Here is a 19,229-nt window from a genome sequence, read left to right as displayed (position 1 = left end):
ATTGATGGCCTTTCTCAGGATAGACCATCAATATCTGATTGGTGGGGGATCCCTCCCACCGATCACCTGTTTTGAAGGGGCTGAGGTGCTCACGTGAGTGCTGCTTTCTTTTCATCCCTGACACTGCTTTTACTGTGAATCGCCGACAAACCTGTAGCGGTGGTTCACAGTGTATTGGTGATTCACAGTACGAGCAGGTAAAGAATGAAGGAGAAGCACTCACATGAGCACACCAGCTTCTGTAAAACAGCTGATTGGTTGGGGTGCAGGGAGTTGGACCCCCACCTATCAGATATGGATAGCCTATCCTGAAGAAAGGCCATCAATTTCTTTTGCCTGGAAAACCCCTCTAAAAAAAAACGGTCTTTGTTGCCAATAGCAGCAAATCACAGTGCAGCTTGTATTTTTCTAGAGCAGTTTGAGAAAATAAAAGTTGAAGTCTGATTGGTTACAATGCGCAACGAGGCCAGATTTTTCTTTTAGACAGTTTCGATAAGTAAGGATGATAATCAAAAAATGACCTTGCAACAGTTTAAAAAAACAAAACTGTGTTGGCGTGTAGCCCTAGCCTTACTGTAAACCTATCATATCTTATTACGAGATGGACCTGAGATGTAAATTGTTTAAATAACCCTTAAAGTCCTAGCACTATAAAAACGTAGAAAAAGGAGAAAAAGAACATTTTTATAGCGTTTTATAAACAATTGCATGGAAAAAAAACACCTCCTTAAAATACATTTAAACTTTACTAGAACACCTACCCTCAAAGGCTTTGGCAGCATCCACTAAATTTGACCACTCCAGGTCAGAAGCAGCATCTGGAAGGGGCATAAGTCCTGGGTCAGGCATGGCCTGTCTTCTCTGATCATGGATGTCTGTGAGGGAGGTGTCTGAGGCAGAAAACTCGCCTATAAGTACCAAGGAAGATATGAATTATTTTTGTATCCTGGCATATCAGTAAATAATAAAGTCCATATTTTCCTAATACCATAAAGGATGAATACCAGGACCACCCCACAAGATAAAATTGTAGTGCTATTTTTTTCTATATTTTGTCTTTCTTTCTCTAGCTCCACAAAAGTCCCTGCTACGTCCTAAACATATATGACTTACAAAGCTATTTAATATCTGTTCTGAACCGCTCTGTCGTGTGAAGTTAAAGTATTTCAGAAATTACCGGTACCTAGCAAAGGAGTCATCTTAAACCATACATTTACATTTATAAATGGTCACGCTGTGTCTGCAGTGAAAGAAGCTGGCTGGGAGTGATGACGTCACCCACAGGTCCTTCAACCTTGGCGTCGGAAGAGAGAAGACACCACAGCTCCAGGCGTACAGTTGAATTTGCAGCAGCGTCACCATGTGTAGGTAAGCATAGCAAACTCCCTAGAGACGAGCATATTAACCTTTCAGCCAATGTATCTTCTCTGACCGACGCCAAGGTTGAAGGACCTGTGGGTGACGTCACGCTGTGTGTCTTTAGTGAAAGAAGCTGGGTGGGAACGATGAGAAGTGTATGATGCTGATTTGTCAGCATCATATATTTCTATTCACAACGCCCAGTTAGTAAAACAAGTAAACACGCCCAGTTGTTAAAAACACAATACATGCCCAGTTGGAAATACGAGAAAAAAAAACACACCCAGTTGTCCATTTCAAAGCTCATTTGCATAAATATAAAATTGCTCATAACTTGGCCAAAAATGATCGTTTTTTCAAAAAAACAAAACGTTACTCTTATCTACATTGCAGTGCCGATCACATGCAATAGGAGATAGGGATTTGATAATCTGGTGACAGAGCCTCTTTAAATAAAATGCTGTTGTAACTATGGGGAGCTCACGGTGTACTGATTTATTATGGAGTTCAATAGGGGCTGTATAAGTCCCTGCATCCTCTTACTGATAAAGTGGAAACTGAGTGGAGAGCATCCAACGTTTTCAGTGGGGGCTTTGTTCAACTGGCCCCCAATATGATATAAATAAAAAAGCATGTAAAAGACAGCACCCACATCTCAATGACAATCGTTGTGAAGTTTATTCCGCTCCTGCGACATTTCAGCTTAGTCAGCCTTTTGAAAACATGCTAGCCAGAGTGGAGAGTCACTAAGAAATGACAGCTCCCAGGCTAGAGGACTCAGCGCTGCCATTGCCGTACAATACTATTATTCCCTTGAAATGTATGTCTGTCTGGCTGAAAATTCCTCAGGAGATCATGGTTGATCAGCGGTGGTTTCGAGAGCTGAACCTGTGGCGATCAGCTGATTGGTGTAGTGGCTAAGGGTCCTTTTACACGGACTTAATGATAGAACAAGATGATCGGCGATCACTTCACTTCCATTTACATGGGGCAATCATCGTGAGGGTGCAAACTGTGTGGGTACGATCGGTCGATCCCATACAGTTTGCGTTATTGTCAGCAGCACATCCCCTGTTTACATGGGAAATGTGCTGCTGACAAATTATGACTTTTAGGACCACATAAAAGATGCGATCAACGACAAATGAACGGTTGCTGTCGGATTGTGGGGCATTTTTACACTGGGAAATTATTAGGACTGAACGTTCATATGGCCAATGATCGGCCTGTGTAAAAGGCCCTTTACTAATAAATACGGGTTGTTGTGTTAGGACAAACCCTTTTTAAAATGTCATTAAAAAAGTAAAACAAAAAACAAACTAGTTAACTCTCTCTCTCCAAAAAATCAGCATTAACCCCTTCCCCCTGCTGGCATTCTGGGCCCTAATGTCCAAGCCATTTTTTAGATTTTTCCATTGTCACATTCGAAGAGCTGTAACTTTTTTATTTTTGCGTCGGCATAGTTGTATAAGGTCTTGTTTTTTGCGGGACGACTTGCAGTTTTTATTGGTACCATTTGAGAGTAGATGCGACTTTTTGATCACTTTCTACCACATTTTTTTTAAGTCAGGATTAACAGAAAACAGCAATTTTTCCATTGTTTTTTATTTTATTTTTTACGGCGTTCACAGTGCGGGTTAAATAATGTAACAGCTTTATAGTCGGGGTCGTTACGGACGCGGCGATACCAAATATGTGTAACTTTTTTGCTTTATTGTAGTTTTTTTTAATAGTAAAGCATTTTGTAAGGGGAAAAGCTGGGTTTTTCATTTTTTTTTTTTCACTTTTTTTTAAAATTAACTTTATTAAACTTTTTTTACTTTTTTACTAGTCCCACTAGGGGACTTCCCTATCCTCCGATCGCTATTATAATACACTGCAATACTTTTGTATTGCAGTGTATTACTGCCTGTCCGTTTAAAACGGACAGGCATCTGCTAGGTCATGCCTGCGGCATGATCTAGCAGGCATTCGCTGCAGGCAGACCTGGGGGTCTTTATTAGACCCCCGGCTGCCATAGAAGACACAGACACTCGGCGATTTTATCGCCGGGTGTCAGTGAGATGAGAGGGAGCTCCCTCCCTCTCTCCAAAACCATTCAGATGCGGTGCTCGCTATTGTGCACCGCATCTGAAGGGTTAAACAGGTGAGATCGATACTAATATCGATCTCACCCGGCAGAGCAGGGACGCCCCCAGCCCTCAGCTGCTTCTGGCAGCTGAGAGCAGGGAGATTTCACGGCTCCCTGCTCTGTTTACTTTATTCTAATGCAGCGACGTAGTTTGGCGGCGCTCTAGAATAAAGCCCACTAATGACCGCCGTAAAAAGACGTATCGGCGGTCATTAAGGGGTTAAATAAAGCAACGCTCCACACAAATCTTATGTACAAGTGTTACAATTCAAAATGAAGTTTAAAACTGCCTAGAAAAAAACCCAAACCTGAGCTTTTTTTCCTTTAAGTGGTGCCATTCTGGTCCTTTGTCAAGTTAATTGGTCTGACCTGCAATTCCAGACAGTCCATTGGACAAGTGTGGTGATATTTTTTGTGAAAAAAAAGCAGATTCTTTCTGCTTATTTCAGACAGACAATCTCTTTAAAAGGATATCTACCATTTCATTCATTTTTTTTCCCATAATGTATAGGGCAGGTGATTTCAGAAGAGATTGCAATATATTTTATTAACCAGTTGAGCCTCCTTTCATTGTAAAACTGCTCCTGTACTGCTGCCCCTATCGGCTACTGGCTGTTGCTAAAGAAAATCTGTATTTAGCGCTGTACACAATGAATACAGCTACTCTTTAGGGGGGACACTTTATTCTGCCGGATACTGAAACCTGAGGTACTCGATGTCTCAGTGCATCAGGTATTTCCACAACAAACTGTTTCAGCCCGTTGCGAACAACCAGCCACACTGATTTTATCTTCCTGCAGGACGCTATGAGAGCGGGACGATTGAGGAAATCCAGCAGGAGGTGTGCAGCCACCAATTAGCAGAGCGTCTGGGAGGGAGATCAGGGCAACGGGGCTGGTTGAAGGCAACGGCGCTGGTTGAAGGCTACGGCGCTGGTTGAAGGCTACGGCGCTGGTTGAAGGCAACGGGGCTGAAACAGTCTGTTATAGAAATGCCCCATGCACTGAGACATCGGGCGAGTCAGGTTTCAGGATCAGGCAGGATAAAGTGTCACCCATACAGAGTCGCTATATTCAACGTATATGGTGCTGAATACAGATTTTCTGCCAGTAGCTGAGAGGATGGAGAGGATGGGGGCAGCAGTTCAAGAGCAGTTTTACAATAAAAGGAGGCTGAATTAGTTAAAAAAATAAATATTGCAATCTTTTCTAAAATTGCCTGCCTTATACACTATAAAAAGAAATGAAATGATAAATACCCTTTGCTATGTATAGATAACATGGATCACACAATACTCACATGATATAACAATTTGCTACACAGCTAAAAAGATTCAGGGTATAGTCACACTCTGACACGGATTTCTGCCACGGATGTGCAGTTTGATGTGCCATGGACCCACGCGAGGATTGGCCCCATTCAATGGGGCTAATCTGTCGGGTTTTCCATGCTACTTATTCTCGCAGATTTTTTTTTTCCATGGTGCACACAAAAATTTGCGTAGGCCTGATCGTATGAATGCCTTAGTGCTGCCTAAGGGTATGTTCACACGGCCTATTTACGGACGTAAATCGGGCGTTTTTGCCCCGAATTACGCCCGAAAATAGCGCCTCAATAGCGCTGACAAACATCTGCCCATTGAAAGCAATGGGCAGACGTTTGTCTGTTCACACGAGGCGTATATTTACGCGCCGCTGTCAAAAGACGGCACGTAAATAGACGCCCGCGTCAAAGAAGTGACCTGTCACTTCTTTGGCCGTAATTAGAGTCGTTATTCATTGACTCCAATGAATAGCAGCGCTAATTACGCCCGTAATTGACGCGGCGTTCAAGCGCCTGCACATGCCGGTACGGCTGAAATTACGGGGATGTTTTCAGGCTGAAACATCCCCGTAATTTCAGCCGTTACGGACCCCCGCCGTGTGAACATACCCTTAGAGGAAACCAAGCAGGGCTCTTGCACATTAGACACTATAATACGTATGGAAATGCAACTTTTAAGAAGTCACTGTATAGAAAACTTTCTACATTTCTTACCATGTATGGACGTCATACCCATAGTGTATGATGGTCTGCGCATTTGCAATGACTTATTCAGAGAGGGGTATGTGCTACTGAAGAGGACATCATTGGGAAGAGCTTGGTCTAGAAGTGAAGCTCGAGCATTGATGAACACCATCTCCCGCTGACTGCTGTAGATACTCTCATCAGAAAGTGTCCTGTGCAAAGATCTTTTGCTTGATGATGTTGTAGAAAAAGCTGACTGTAAGAAGATAAAAGTTTATAAGCAGGGTATCTACATAGATGTGAATGAAAGTTGCTTATTCTATAAACCAACTTTGCCCCCATTTTACATTTTGGAAAAGTTAAGACATTTTCTTTGCAGTAAAAACAAAAACAAGTTCTGTCATTGCTCAAATTTAGATGAGCATGCTTGTTTACATAATTCATATCATGTCCGATTTGCTCTAAATGCATACAAGATAAATTAAACACAGATGTGCACCTCCATTTCTAAAGTAAAACCGGATCACACACACCGCAATGTGTAAAAAAAATGTTTTTCAAACCTGATCACATGCTACGTTATTGATGGTGCTTTACAGCAAGGATCTATAATCTGTTTTTCAGTGCATGGTTTCTATGTCCTTTGAAAAAGTTATTATTGAAAAACATATGCTATCCTAACTCTTGACTAGGTAAAATACCGAATGACTATTTGGAAATCATAAAGGAACACTCCAAGCAATAGCACAGGCTATTGTTTCCGGTATTTTTGACGGAATCTGCGACGGAGACCCCTAACGGAGCCTCTAACGCAGATGTGAATAGAACTTAAGCCACAATAATGTGCGAAGAGCCAACTTTGTACCAATACGAGCAATTTCTAGTCATAATTAAATAATATATGTACTTTGGTACACAGTCGAGTCACATTATTATGACCACCTCCTACTTTCAATGTCGGCAGCGCGTAGCCCATGAAGGAAGTGATGTGTCGTGGGCTGGCTTGGTGGGTATATAAGGTGTGCGATAGGCTGTCTGAACACATATCACTCGTTGTTGCAATGGGTAAAAGGAGACATTTATCAGAGTTGCAAAAAGGGATGATTATTGGCTTTCGGGCCAAGGGTGGCAGTATATCTCAAACAGCGCAGTTTGTGAACCGTTCAAGTGCTGCTATGGTGAAAGTGTATCGTAAGTGAACAAATGGCACAATTGGGAATAACAAAGCTGGAAACTGCGGAGCACCTTGTGCCATTGATGTGAGAGGTGAACGTCTGCTACAAAGGTGCGCGAGGGCCGAATGACACGCTACAGTGGAGCAGCTCACCGTGAATATCAACCAGGGGGCTACCAGACGTATGTCTAAAACAACAGTTTAGCGAACCCTACTGCGTATGGGGCTCCAAAGCAGATGGATGGTCAATGTTCCTATGCTAACAAAGATGCATCCGAAATCAAATTTGGACAACCGGTGATTGGCAAAGGGTTGCCTTCTCCGATGAGTCACGTTTTCTGCTTCAACAAATGGATGGACGTTGGCGAGTCAGATGAGAAACATCAAAGAACAAACACCCTGCAACCATTGCTGGAAGAACACAAGCTGGGCGCGGCAGCGTTACGGTCTGGGGGATTTTTTCATGCCATTCTCTGGGCCCACTAATCCATGTGGAAGGCACTCTGAACCAATTTGGGTATGAATCCATCGTTGCATCTCACATCCACCCATACATGCGGTTTGTCCTCCCTGGAGCAGATGGAATCTTCCAGAAAGACAATGCTACATGTAACACGGCTAGAAATGTCCGACATGGTTGGAAGAGCACGACCAAGACAAGACTTCCAAGTACTTCCTTGGCCCCCAAATTCACCAGACTTAAACCCAATTGAGCATCTGTGGGACCACAGGCCGTCTAGCTGCTGTCCGCGCTGCACACGGCGGTTACTCTAGATATTAGCTGGTGGTCGTAATAATGTGACTCGACTGGTCTTCCCGTGTTGGAAAACTTATGGGCGTAGGCCCTTTGCTGTATTTTCTTTTCTTTCTTTGAAAAAATTCTAATAAAAAAATATCATTGATTAAAAAAATAATAATAATAATAATAATATTAGTGACTCGACTGTGTATTATTATTTATATTATACACCAAACAGCCATAACATTAAAACCCCCTGTCTGATATTATGTAGGTCCCCCTCATGCCACCAAAACAGCTCTGACCCATCGAGGTATGAACTCCACAAGACCTCTAAAGGTGTCCTGTAATATCTGACACCAAGATGTTAGCAGCAGATCCATTAATTCCTTTAAATTGCGAGATATTGCCTCCATGGATCAGACTTGTTTTTCCAGCACATCCATCACATTTGGATCTTGTGAATGTCGCTCAGATTCTTACGCCAATTTTTCCTGTTTTTAACACATTAACTTCATGAACCGACCGTTCACTTGGTGTCTAATATATCCCCCCCCCCCTTGTCAGGTGTCATTGTACCCAGATAATTAATGTTATTCACTTCACCTGTCAGTGGTTTTAATGTTTTGCCTGATTGTTGTACAATAGATTGTATAAATTAACCCCTTAACGACCGCCAATACGCCTTTTCACGGCGGCCATTAAGGGGTTAATTTATACAATCTATTGTACAACATTTCATGGCGCTGTCTCATAAGCCTGTGTCTAAAGGGCGGAATCGATTTCAACATCGATCTCACATGTTTAACCCCTTATATGTGGCGCACAATAACGAGCGCCGCATCCAAGTGGATTTGGAGGGAGGGTGCTCCCTCTCTCACCCCACCGGCACCCTGTAATGGCAATCGCAGGGTGCCGATGGCTTCTATGGCAGCCAGGGGCATTACCCCAGGTCTGCCTGTAGTGGAGGCATGACCTAGCAGGTGCCTGTCAGTTTTACATTGACAGGCAATAATACGCTGCAATACAGAAGTATTGGCGTGTATTATAAAAGCAATCAGAAGATCGCACAGTGAAGTCCACTAGTGGGACTAAAAATAAAGTTATCAAAAATGTAAATAAAGGTAATGAAAACCCCACTTTTTCCCTTATAAAATACTTTAATATGAAAAAACAACTGTACGGGACAGTAGTTCCACGCAGAGGCAGGGACTCCTAGCGTTGTACATAACTAGGATGCTAGGAGCCCGGGCTCCCTGCAGTGTGTTCGGTCCGGGACTTGCGGCCGAAATATGTTCCATCCTTTACGAACCGAACATGCTCGTGTGAATCCAGCCTGAAACATAATTTAACATGGACCCCATGTATAATCACTGTGTAAGGACTCATGCACACTGATGTGTTTTTTTTCGTCCGTGAAAATGTGGTTGAATTGCGGACCCATTCATTTCTATGGGCCCATGCATATGACCGTGGTTTCCACGGTCTGTGCATTGGCCGGGAGGCCGGAGCGAAAAAAAAATAGGACAAGTCATTTTACGGGCTGCATTTGCGTTCCAGGCTCATTGAAATCAATGTGTGCAAGGTCCGTGATTTGCGGACGGCCCGCGGATAACACTCCGCGGCCGTCTGTGACGTAATCCTGGGCCTCAGAGTAAAATTTTTCATTGCTGACCAATCCCAGATTGGGCGGCTGTGCTGTTGGAGGCAGGATTTAGTCTTTCAGCGTGCGTTGAAAGACTACCAATCCCAGCATCCTCCTAGTTCCCCTGGACCTACACTGCAATGTGACAGGAAAGCCCTCATAATCATAGCTCAAGTTTCTGCTATAACACAGCACCTGCTGCTCCTAGGCTTTTATCAGTGCTACACATCCCCTTCTTGCTCTTCCTATCAGTCTCTACTTTTTCTCCCCCAGTAGTGAGGGGGATGACGGCGCTGATAAAAAAAAAAGGCACAGGCAGCAAGTGTCACCGCACACCCGAGCATCTGAGTGACTCCACCTAGCCACTGTGTAGTAGTCTTGCTCCTCCTACTAACCTCCCAAAACCTGATGTCTCCTAAGCAGCACGCCCGCTGTCCTGTCACTTTATGGTCAAAAACACCTCCAGAATCCACCCTTTTCTTACGGTGGAAACTCTCATTGTCGGTCTGATTCTTTCTCGTTTTGACTACTGGAACTCATTACTTATCGGTCTTCCCCACACTAAACTCTCCCCTCTCCAATCTATCCTTAATGCAGCAGCCAGGCTCATCTTTCTGACCAACCGCTACACCAATGCCTCCACCCTGTGCCAGTCACTGCACTGGTTGCCCATTCTCTTCCAAGATCAATTAAATCGTATTACTCTCACCCACAAAGCTCTCCACAGTGCAGCACCTGCTTACATCTCCTCCATCATCTCGGTCTACCAGCCTACTCGCGCTCTACATTCTGCCAACAACCTAAGGCCTCGTGCACACTTCCGACACAGTTTTCATGGCCGTTTTTGACGGATCCGTGTGTCCGTTTTATCGGCCGTGTGCACTCCGTGTTTCCGTTTCCGAGCATGGTACTGTCCAGGGTGCTGAAATAGTTAATGGGCTGCACTGATCGGCGGTAACTCTTACAGTACCATGTTCGGCGATTGGAAAATACAATTTTAATGTAATAAAAATAAAAATAAGTTCATACTTACATTTCTCCTGTCCGGCCTCCAGCGATGACGTTTCATCCATGTCGCGGCTGCAGCCAATCACAGGCTGTAGTGGCGGTCACGCACGTCAGGATGACGTCAGAAGGCCGACCTCCAGGGATGACGCTTCATCCCACGTGACCGCCTCTGCAGCCAATCACAGGCTGCAGCGGCCTCTGCAGCCAATCACAGGCTGCCGCGTCAGAAAGGAAGGTCGGAGGAAGAAGAGGGACTCGTCACCAAGACAACGACCGGGTACATATGAACTGCTTTTTATTTTATTTTTAATCAGCAGCCTCTTTTCTCTATCAGTGATTGATAGAGACAAGTGGCTGCCGATTAGTGTAATATTTCTGTAATGTATTTCTGCCCGCCCGGCCGTTGCTAGGCAACGGCTCCATCACACACGGACGCCTTCCGTGGGCCTTCAGTTTTTTTGATGGCCCAATTGACTTGCATGGGCCTCACTGTCACGGAATCTCGGACCAAAGTAGAACATGCTCTACTTTGGATCGGAACGGAGCAACGGGACCGTCAAAAAAACTGAAGTGTGCATGGCCCCATTGAAATTAATGGGTCAGGGTGCTAGCCGTCAGAAAAACGGCTAGCACCCTGAAGGAAAAAACTGAAGTGGGCATGGGGCCTTAGATTAAAATCCTCCATAATCCAAACCTCCCACTCCCATCTTCAAGATTTTTCTTGTGCTGCACCAGTCCTCTGGAATGCGCTACCCCAGACAATCAGATTAATTCCCAACATCCACATGTTTAAACGTGCCCTGAAAACACATCTTTTCATACAGGCCTAAAACATACCATAATCTGACTCCTTTTCCTTGCCCCCTTTTATATTAGTCATCAGAACATGACCCCCTTATTCAGCAGTATCCCCCACACTCCTTGTCTGTCAAACACAGATACTTGCTGGTGACCGGCTCATGAAGCTTCAGGTGTACTACCCCACACGTATAAAAAACAAGCACTTTTTACATTTTGTTTATCTCTTATTTCCTCATAGATTGTAAGCTCTTGCGAGCAGGGTCCTCACTCTTGCTTGAATTGTTAGTTTTGTCACCATATAATGTCTGATATTGTTTGTACATGTTCCCTCTGAATTGTAAAGTGCTGTGGAATATGTTAGCGCTATATAAAGATTATTATTATTATTGAACATGAACGGTAGGGGGAGGCAGCCCTCAATCACATGGCGCTGTGTCAATACATTACAGCACAGGAAAAACCTACAGAACTTGAATTCACATGTAGTTTATTCACCCTTGTCCAATATAGCACTATGGCTACATTGGACATGAGTGAATAAACCATGTGAATCCGAACAAATAATCCAGTGTTGTCTCTCTCTCACTATTGCGTGGATTATACGTGGGGTTGAGTCAGGTCCCAGCAGCTTGAACCCAGTTATAGTTTATGGAACGCATTGCTGCTTCCCCACTGTTTCTTTGCAGAAGTGGTTTAAACAGGTCACTACTCTATTAATTCCTTATCTCCTAACTAATCTAATCGGCACTATGATGCTGATAAGTGTGATTCCCCCCCCAAAAAAAAGTTTATTATTTGCAAAGTCATGAGCATTTTTCTAAATATGCTAATGTGGCTCTAATAGCCAAATAGGAGGGGACTCTTTCTTTTTACTCTGGGCGGTGTAATGTTTTCTGTATGACGCTGTCCAAACGTCATCCAGCTTCTCCCCCTTCCCTGCCAAGCAACACCGTGCGATCATATAGTATACAGCTTCCATTCCCAACTGTGTTTTCAAATCATGATACCTCTGGTTTTTTCACAGCTAGAACAGCGATCATGGTGTCATTTGAAAGATTAGAATCTTTGGACCGGCTGTGGACCACCAGAAGCACTGTTCTAGTTGGTCGACAGCCAGACATATGGCTGTTTGAAGTGATCCTCCTTCCCTCCAGCCTCAGTCTCTCACACTGTGTGAAGCAGCTTCATGCTGATAGGACAGGTCAGAGGATGTGGGGTAGCTCCACCTCAGGAGAATCGCTGGTGTTGACGCCTATTTATAGGTATAGGCTCACTTACATACTTAGAAAAAAGCTCATAACTTTTAAGACTAACTTTTTGGGACAGAATTTTAACTGCATTATGAGTGTGACGGCACCTATGAGATTAGCTAGGAGATTGGGCATTACTAAACTAGTGACAGATCCTCTTTAAGTAGGTTCCATAAATGAATCAGTGCCATAACTGTTCTGTTGGGAGCGCTTGAAGAAGTTGGAAAACGCTGATTTAGGAGACCCAACACACATACACAGGACAGTCATTTTCATGTTTAGATGACCACACAACTTAATTGTGGTTATTCATTATTGAACATTGTTTTGTGATGACCGGGTTGTATCCGGTCAATCAAGCAAGTGTGGCCAGTATTATGTATAAGATCTGTGCCAGAAAGTAGGCCGTGGACCCTATTGTGTCACACTCTTCAGCTTGATGTGTTTGCTGCAGCTCTGCTCCTGACTGTGAGCGCCTGAGTCACAAGTGAAATGTTTACAGATTTAGCGGCTTTTGTGTTTCCTATCCAACTGTCATCTTCCTAGGTTCCCTGTTGTCAGGGAGACAAGACAGAGCTCTCCTGCTCTATAAAAGATCGAAATAATATGAAGTGCATGAGAAAACGAGACAATGAAGTCAAGAAACTTCAACCTGCTTCAGAAGTTTTCTACAGACAGTAGTAATAGTGTTCTAGCCAATATTCTAGTCTAGGGTTTTTTCTTTGCTAGTATTCTATTTCTAAATGTAACATTTTATGTAAGACAATTTGTCTTGTATAGCTTTTAAGGGGTTTCCACACTTTCCAATGATCATATTCTAGTAGTTCACTCCTGTTCTGCTGCAGGGAATACTAATACCCCAATTTTTCTCCTTAGTTTACATCGCTGCTTTTATAAGGCAAGATACCAGTTGTGTGTGTCTAGAGCAGAGGTCCCCAAACTTCTGTTATTTTGTAAATCATATTCAACTCTGGAAGAGGATTGGGTTTATCCAAAAATAAGCAGTCACTGAAACCTTTGGTAAAGTTTCCTTACTTTGTAGATTTTTGCCTTTTTCACACTACTTTTAATGATACTGGACATTAATCTACAATAGTTGTCTTGAGTGATATGTGGTAGGTGCAGCGGTTTGTGCAAATACTTCCAATGTCTAGAGTAAGATGAGTTGGTGAGGATATATACTTCAGCTTGCATAATATACAGATCAAAGGACAAACCACCACCTTCCGATTTGTAAAATAACTGGAAAATATACAACGTATCACTAGCCAAAAACAGAATGAGCTTGGTACAGTAATCTTCGCAGCCCAATTCTGGGTTGTGATTTATAATGTAATCCCTACCTAAGTTATATATTGCACCATTTGCCTTTCATATTAAAGTCCTTTCCAGTTTAATAAGAAATATATTTTTTTGACAAATAGTAACCGACAACAAGAAAAAGTGGATATCCAGTCGTGCCCTGAAAAAAAAAAAAAGGGTTGTACCTGTAGGCTTATTCCTACCTGCTTTTATTCCCCAGTGCTTGCTGCTTAGCGGTTTTATTTCTGTGATCTGTGACTACAGCTTAGCTACGGTGTCTAAGGCACTCCCCCCTGTTTTAACATTGGTTCAGGCTGTGGCTCTCCTCCCACTACAGCTCTGCCTCTTCAGATTGGCTGCTGTGTATAAATACAAGTTCATCACAGGCTCGCAAGGAAGTCAGTGCAAGGACAGCGTGATTATAAAGTATAAACTGCTAATTCACCAGTACGAAAAAGAATATCAAAAGATAATCTACACATCTACAAAGAGATAATAGAGCCCTGGAGAGCCACTTTAATTTCCAGCAAATATTCTGAATGTTTTGTGTCTGCTCGGACACACATTACATTCTGTTTACTGCGAGACATGTTCAGAAATTCCTTCAGAAAGAAATGCTAAAATGAAACATGACAAGGAAGTACCCAAAGGGCCATCTTCTGAGAATTGTGTCATAAGAATTAGATAGTGAGACAGAAAGCAAGCAGTAAGGGAGACCGTGGAAAAATGAAGCCAAAACTATACTGTAATAAATAGCACCATGTTTAGACACTTCTGTAATGCCAAGCAAAAAAAAAACAAAAAACTTCAGCTCAGTATGGGAACGTATTTGGCCAACAATATTTTTGGCTTTAATATAGAGTATATAGTGCACGGTTGCCATGGAAACAGTGTGCCCGGAATGAACCTTTATAAAGTGCTCAGAGCTCCATGGGGGATTATTTTCTTGTACAGTGCCTTGCGCACTTAGCGTGATTACAAACACTGAAAATCTGTTGTGAATTTAGACCTGGACAGCATTCTGGAATTCATCAAAATGTGTATAGTTCAGGTTTTTTTTGTTTTTTTTTAAAGAATCCTTTACAGGGAGGGTTGTTTGGATTGATCAGGCTTTCTTTTTTTATACCAAACATCTTTCGTGTCCTAAACTGGCATCCACCTTGCTTAAAAGTCCTCTAGATACAATATGCAACACATCTTTCTGCACCCATAAACCATTCCGCAATGTAATATTTAATTATCGAACAAGGTTACTGAATGGTTTTAGATTACGGACTCAACAATGGTGAATGAAGCTTTAAATTCTTGATATCCTAAAAAGGGGGGCACGTGTGAGCACCCTTTTAGTGTTTAAAGGTGTTATCCGGGAATTCTATTTAAATAAGAAGATACTCGCCCCCTGATCGAGCGCTGAGGCCCTGTTCACCGCTGCTCTGGTTCCCAGAAGCTCCTGCAGCGCTCACTTGCTATTTATCAGATACAGCCAATTGCTGGCCTCAGCGGTCACGCGCTGTTCATGGCAGCATCATTGATGAGGTGCTTCTGAGACTGGATCGGCAGGGAATGGGACTTTAGTGCTTGGGGCATTTCAGAGGGTGAGTATCTGCGCAAGTATCTACTAGTTTATTATGTTATGTCATCCCCTGCCCTGCTGCCGATTGTAAAAAGTCGGATAACGACCAATCACAATTAGTCTTTTATTTTGACTTACTGTTCGGTCTTCTCATCCGGCTGTCTATTGGAACAGTTAACTAATTGTATTGTTCGTGCCTTCCAGGCCTTGAAATTGGCCTACTTACAAATTATTTTGTTTGTGATCAGTCAATTGCTTCCTTTTTTAACAACCCTTTCTACCCCTTTGTAATTTAGTATTTTTGAAAATGCTTATAAATGAACAGGTTTAAAAAAGCTATTTCAACCTACATAAAAAGTAAAATTACTTTTTAAATACATTGTATTACTTATCTTGTACTAGTGCCCTGTTTAAGCGTGTAACGAAATTCTAGATCTGCACTCGTACTTCTGCTGGTTTTTGTAATAACTTATCGTCCAATACATCCCAAAGTAGCTATAATGAGGTGGGGAATAGTTTGTTTTTCCTATATAAGATTACTGTATAGAAGAAGTCACCAACATCTTCTAGTTCCCAAGCTAGTATCTACTGGACTAGTCATAATGATCATTTTAATATAAAAGCAACTGTTTCAACTCAATTTAACGTAAGCGTCAGTTTAAGTATAAGGCCTTTTTGCACACAGCGCTCCAAAAAACTGACATTTAAACGCATAAAAAACGGTAGCGTTTTTTTTTGGTGCGTCTTTCACACGCTAAGAATTGACCTGACGCTTTTTTTTACACAATGCGGTTTTTAAACACGAGAGCGTAAAAAAAAAACGTGTCATATGCACTACAATGCGTTTTCCCATTGATGAGTTTTTCGGCACGTAAAACGCGGCAAAACCGCATCGAATACACGGTGTGTGAACAAGGCCTAAGGAGAAAACCCTGTGGCTTATAGTTTGGCATCAGGAGGCCCCACGCACACCACTGTAATTTTGATCCGTATTTCCGATCCATTCATTTCTATGGCCCACGGACACCTTCGGCATGGCTTGCAAATGCGGGCGACTGTCCGCGGCCATCTGTGCCCGTAATCACGGACTATGCACACGGCTACGGCCGTGTGCAGGAGGGGCATGAGTGTGAGAATTGGTAAATTCAGCTTGTTTGAATGGACAAAACCAAGTACCTTGTGGAGCTAGCAAATATAATACAGTAAAATTCCTTTAATCTGGCATGAATGGGAAACCGATGTAGAAATATAAAACATTCTAGATTATCAATTGGTCAAAGAACAGGAAAAAAACTAATAGGTTGAAAAGGTAAAGAGATTCCAGAAAAACAGCCCAAAAAATACTAGTATTTTTTTATTTATTATCAGATAATTGGTGATCATGGCTCAGTCTTCTGATCCTAGTCGTGTGCAATTCCACAGTTCTGCTCTGGAAACAAAGTGCCAATCTCTCAAAATATCTGGACAATCAAATATCAGAGTAAGGCCCCCTGAAACCGCTGCAGTATTTGTGCCTGCTGCAGAAATAAACCCCATTTAAATTCATGGAACCGATTTGGAGTCACAGACATATTTGCAACAAAATCTGCAGCGTGTGCAGAGGGCCTAAATTAATTTTACTGGTGGATTATGGTTAATTTCCCCTGATCTGACTAAACTGGTTACATATGTATCACATGTTTTACACTAGTTTTTTTCTTTTTAATTGGGTACATTTCTACCTGGTTGCGTTAAGTCCACCAGAGCAGAAAGCGGACCTCCTCTATGATGTCCATGTGCTCTTGGACAACCACTTAAATGTTTAATCAGCTGTCATATAAGGTAGATCAGCAATATTTTCAAGTATTCCCATTCATGCAGAAACCTTGCAATGCATGCCCTATTAACAATCAGTGTGCTAATGAATACTGGTTAGATCAGAAGAAAACGTCCCATATATGACCATCCTAAGAGCTTAATTACAGCATTTATGTAGTTTTTGTATACATTATATGTACCTGTAAAGGCTTCTCTGATCCAGTAGGTGGCCCTTCCATATCAATAAGCTTCTTAAGCTCCTCTTGAACTGTGGAAACCCTCTTTGGAGAAGCCTGCAGATCCCTTATTGATGCACATAGCCTTGTGGGTGGCATCTCCACACATTCAATCTGGTGTCTTCTTTCATTGAAAAAAACAGAAACAGTTCAGGAAATGAACGTTAGAAATTAAAGACTTGGCACATGGAGGGATATTGTATTATTTATCACAAGGAATGTGGAAAGATATGGAGGAAAGCAGGGAAAGGAGAATGATCTCTACTCTTGTAATGACCACCACATGCATGAATACCTGTTAGGAAGAAACCTGATCTTGAATTTTACTTATGTCAACTGTGTAAAGAGATGTGTGCTATTTAGTTGTTATTATGGAAGACTACAAACATGCAGAAAAAAAAGAAGTCCCTAAAAAGTCTCAAGAGAAGCACAAAGTTTTCTAGCGTATTCTCCAATGCTGTACATTGCAGTATAGAGTATAAAACCTAAGAACACGTTCCAAGCGATTAGGTCATTACTATTATAATGTACAAGCAGAACATAAAGGGCTCTTACTTTCTTGAATCCATAAAGCCCACAGAGTTTATAGTCCCTTCAGGTTTTTTCCATCCAATCAGGTACTTGCTGGTAGCACCCTGGCGAGGGTAGAAAGTCCTAGGACCAGAAGGGGAAGAGGAGGAAGAGGAGAAAGAAGGTGCGTACTGTGGGGAAGTGGCAGAATGAGACTCTTCTTTGGGTGAACTTCTGGCACTAGTGAAAACAACTGGACTTGCCGAGTGCCGAGAGCTCATAGTGCTGGGGGAGAATGAGAGAAAGCTAATCTTAATTCTTGGATTTTCACCCACTTTGTAAATAATCTAAATATCCAGGGTTGGAACCATGGTTTGCCACAAATTTTAGTAAATATTGTATATGAAATAGTAGTTTCTGATCCTGAAATAGCGGGACATCTATAGTCCAGGAGTAAAAAAATATGCCCCACAGCAAGGGATTCATTGTTTTGGTTTTGCCAAATTTAAGCTTTGTCTGATTTGGGAAGATTTTGTGCTCAGACATAAAATTCTAATTTCGGTCCTTCGAAAAGATTACATTGGAAATAAGGTTTATAATTTGGGAGCTGTTTGAAAAGACATCTTAAAAGAATATAATTTGTGCATTTTTGTTTTTATCACGTTTCTGTCTGACCAACTTGGGCTCTTTTCAGTCTAATATCTATACTACTTTTAAGTATGGTCAAACCAAATGATTCCAAATGCTGAACATTGGTTATTTGCAAAGAAAAGGAAAAAATACAAATGTATGCTCACTGCTAAATTTCTACTTCAGGAAATGTGTGTGTAATGACGACCTGTTTACACAGAGGGTCGTACCGATATAAAAGTAACGGAGGGCGGGTTCGATTTGCTTTCTGTTAAAAATTGCTAGGCCTTGCCTATTTTATCACCGAAGACAAAAAATTTCGAAGATACCAAAATTTGAGTTTGCGCTTTATTTTTTTTCTGCCAGTTCTAGTTCTCCTGTATCTGAGTAAGAAGTGAAGGGCAAGTTTGAAAGGGGATGGAAATAAGTGATAGTACGTTGCACATATAACTTTTAATTTCACCTGACGTGCACTGCAATCTAGTAATGAGTACAGCAAAATAGGTGAATGTGTACTATGGGTACTATATTATATTAGTTGACTATTTTCAGGACATCAGTCACAGACAAGTAAAAATTGTATTGTAACATAGTTATGTTGACAATTTAAGCCTGGCACTTATTTATTTTTTTGACACAATTTAAATTAGAAATGCCTACTACTCTAGGACCTTACAGAATTAAAGTGGAGGGACTGAGCAGAGATTTACAACTTGAACATGTACAATCTAAATCAGAAGTATAGTTAAAGGGGTATTCTGGTTTAGGAAACCTATTTCTAAATACCCTATTAGGGAATTCTAAGTTAATTCAGACTCCTCATCTATAATAGCCAGAGTAGAAAGTGGCTACAAAGAGCATCCTTCAATGTGGAGGACTTGGCATTTCCATGAATTACAATGGAAAGCCCACCGATTTTTATGAAAACAGTGTAATGCTTTATTTCTCCGGCATTTGGGATGAAGGGAAATTGGACACTTGCTGCGGGGTTAACCCACACAGTTTAAAGCTGATCGCACACCCTGTGATCATCTTATTGTCAGTGGGACTTCTAAAGAATATAATGT

At 42.0% G+C, this 19,229-nt stretch overlaps 1 protein-coding gene and 1 long non-coding RNA gene across 6 annotated transcripts in view; one reads left to right on the top strand and one right to left on the bottom strand.

Moving 5' to 3' along the window:
• Nucleotides 1-19,229, bottom strand: part of SIPA1L1 (signal induced proliferation associated 1 like 1) — a 233,883-nt gene that overhangs the window by 11,798 nt on the left and 202,856 nt on the right. For 4 of the 5 annotated variants that reach the window (XM_075844069.1, XM_075844064.1, XM_075844065.1 and 1 more), the window contains 4 exons: nucleotides 17,578-17,817; nucleotides 16,987-17,146; nucleotides 5,528-5,753; nucleotides 762-908 (listed from right to left, as the gene is read on the bottom strand). In XM_075844069.1, the coding sequence (XP_075700184.1) occupies nucleotides 762-908; nucleotides 5,528-5,753; nucleotides 16,987-17,146; nucleotides 17,578-17,817 (773 nt within the window). The remainder of the gene's footprint in view (nucleotides 1-761; nucleotides 909-5,527; nucleotides 5,754-16,986; nucleotides 17,147-17,577; nucleotides 17,818-19,229) is intronic. The other variant, XM_075844067.1, reaches the window with a different exon arrangement.
• The window catches only part of LOC142664759 (uncharacterized), a 66,724-nt gene that overhangs the window by 44,934 nt on the left and 2,561 nt on the right, over nucleotides 1-19,229 (top strand). The gene's annotated exons all lie outside the window — the stretch shown is intronic.

Source organism: Rhinoderma darwinii, chromosome 12, assembly GCF_050947455.1.
Source record: "Rhinoderma darwinii isolate aRhiDar2 chromosome 12, aRhiDar2.hap1, whole genome shotgun sequence".
Classification (NCBI taxonomy): domain Eukaryota; kingdom Metazoa; phylum Chordata; class Amphibia; order Anura; family Rhinodermatidae; genus Rhinoderma; species Rhinoderma darwinii.
The sequence above is the reverse complement of the archived record's forward strand: the minus strand, read 5'-3'. Positions and strand labels throughout refer to the sequence as shown.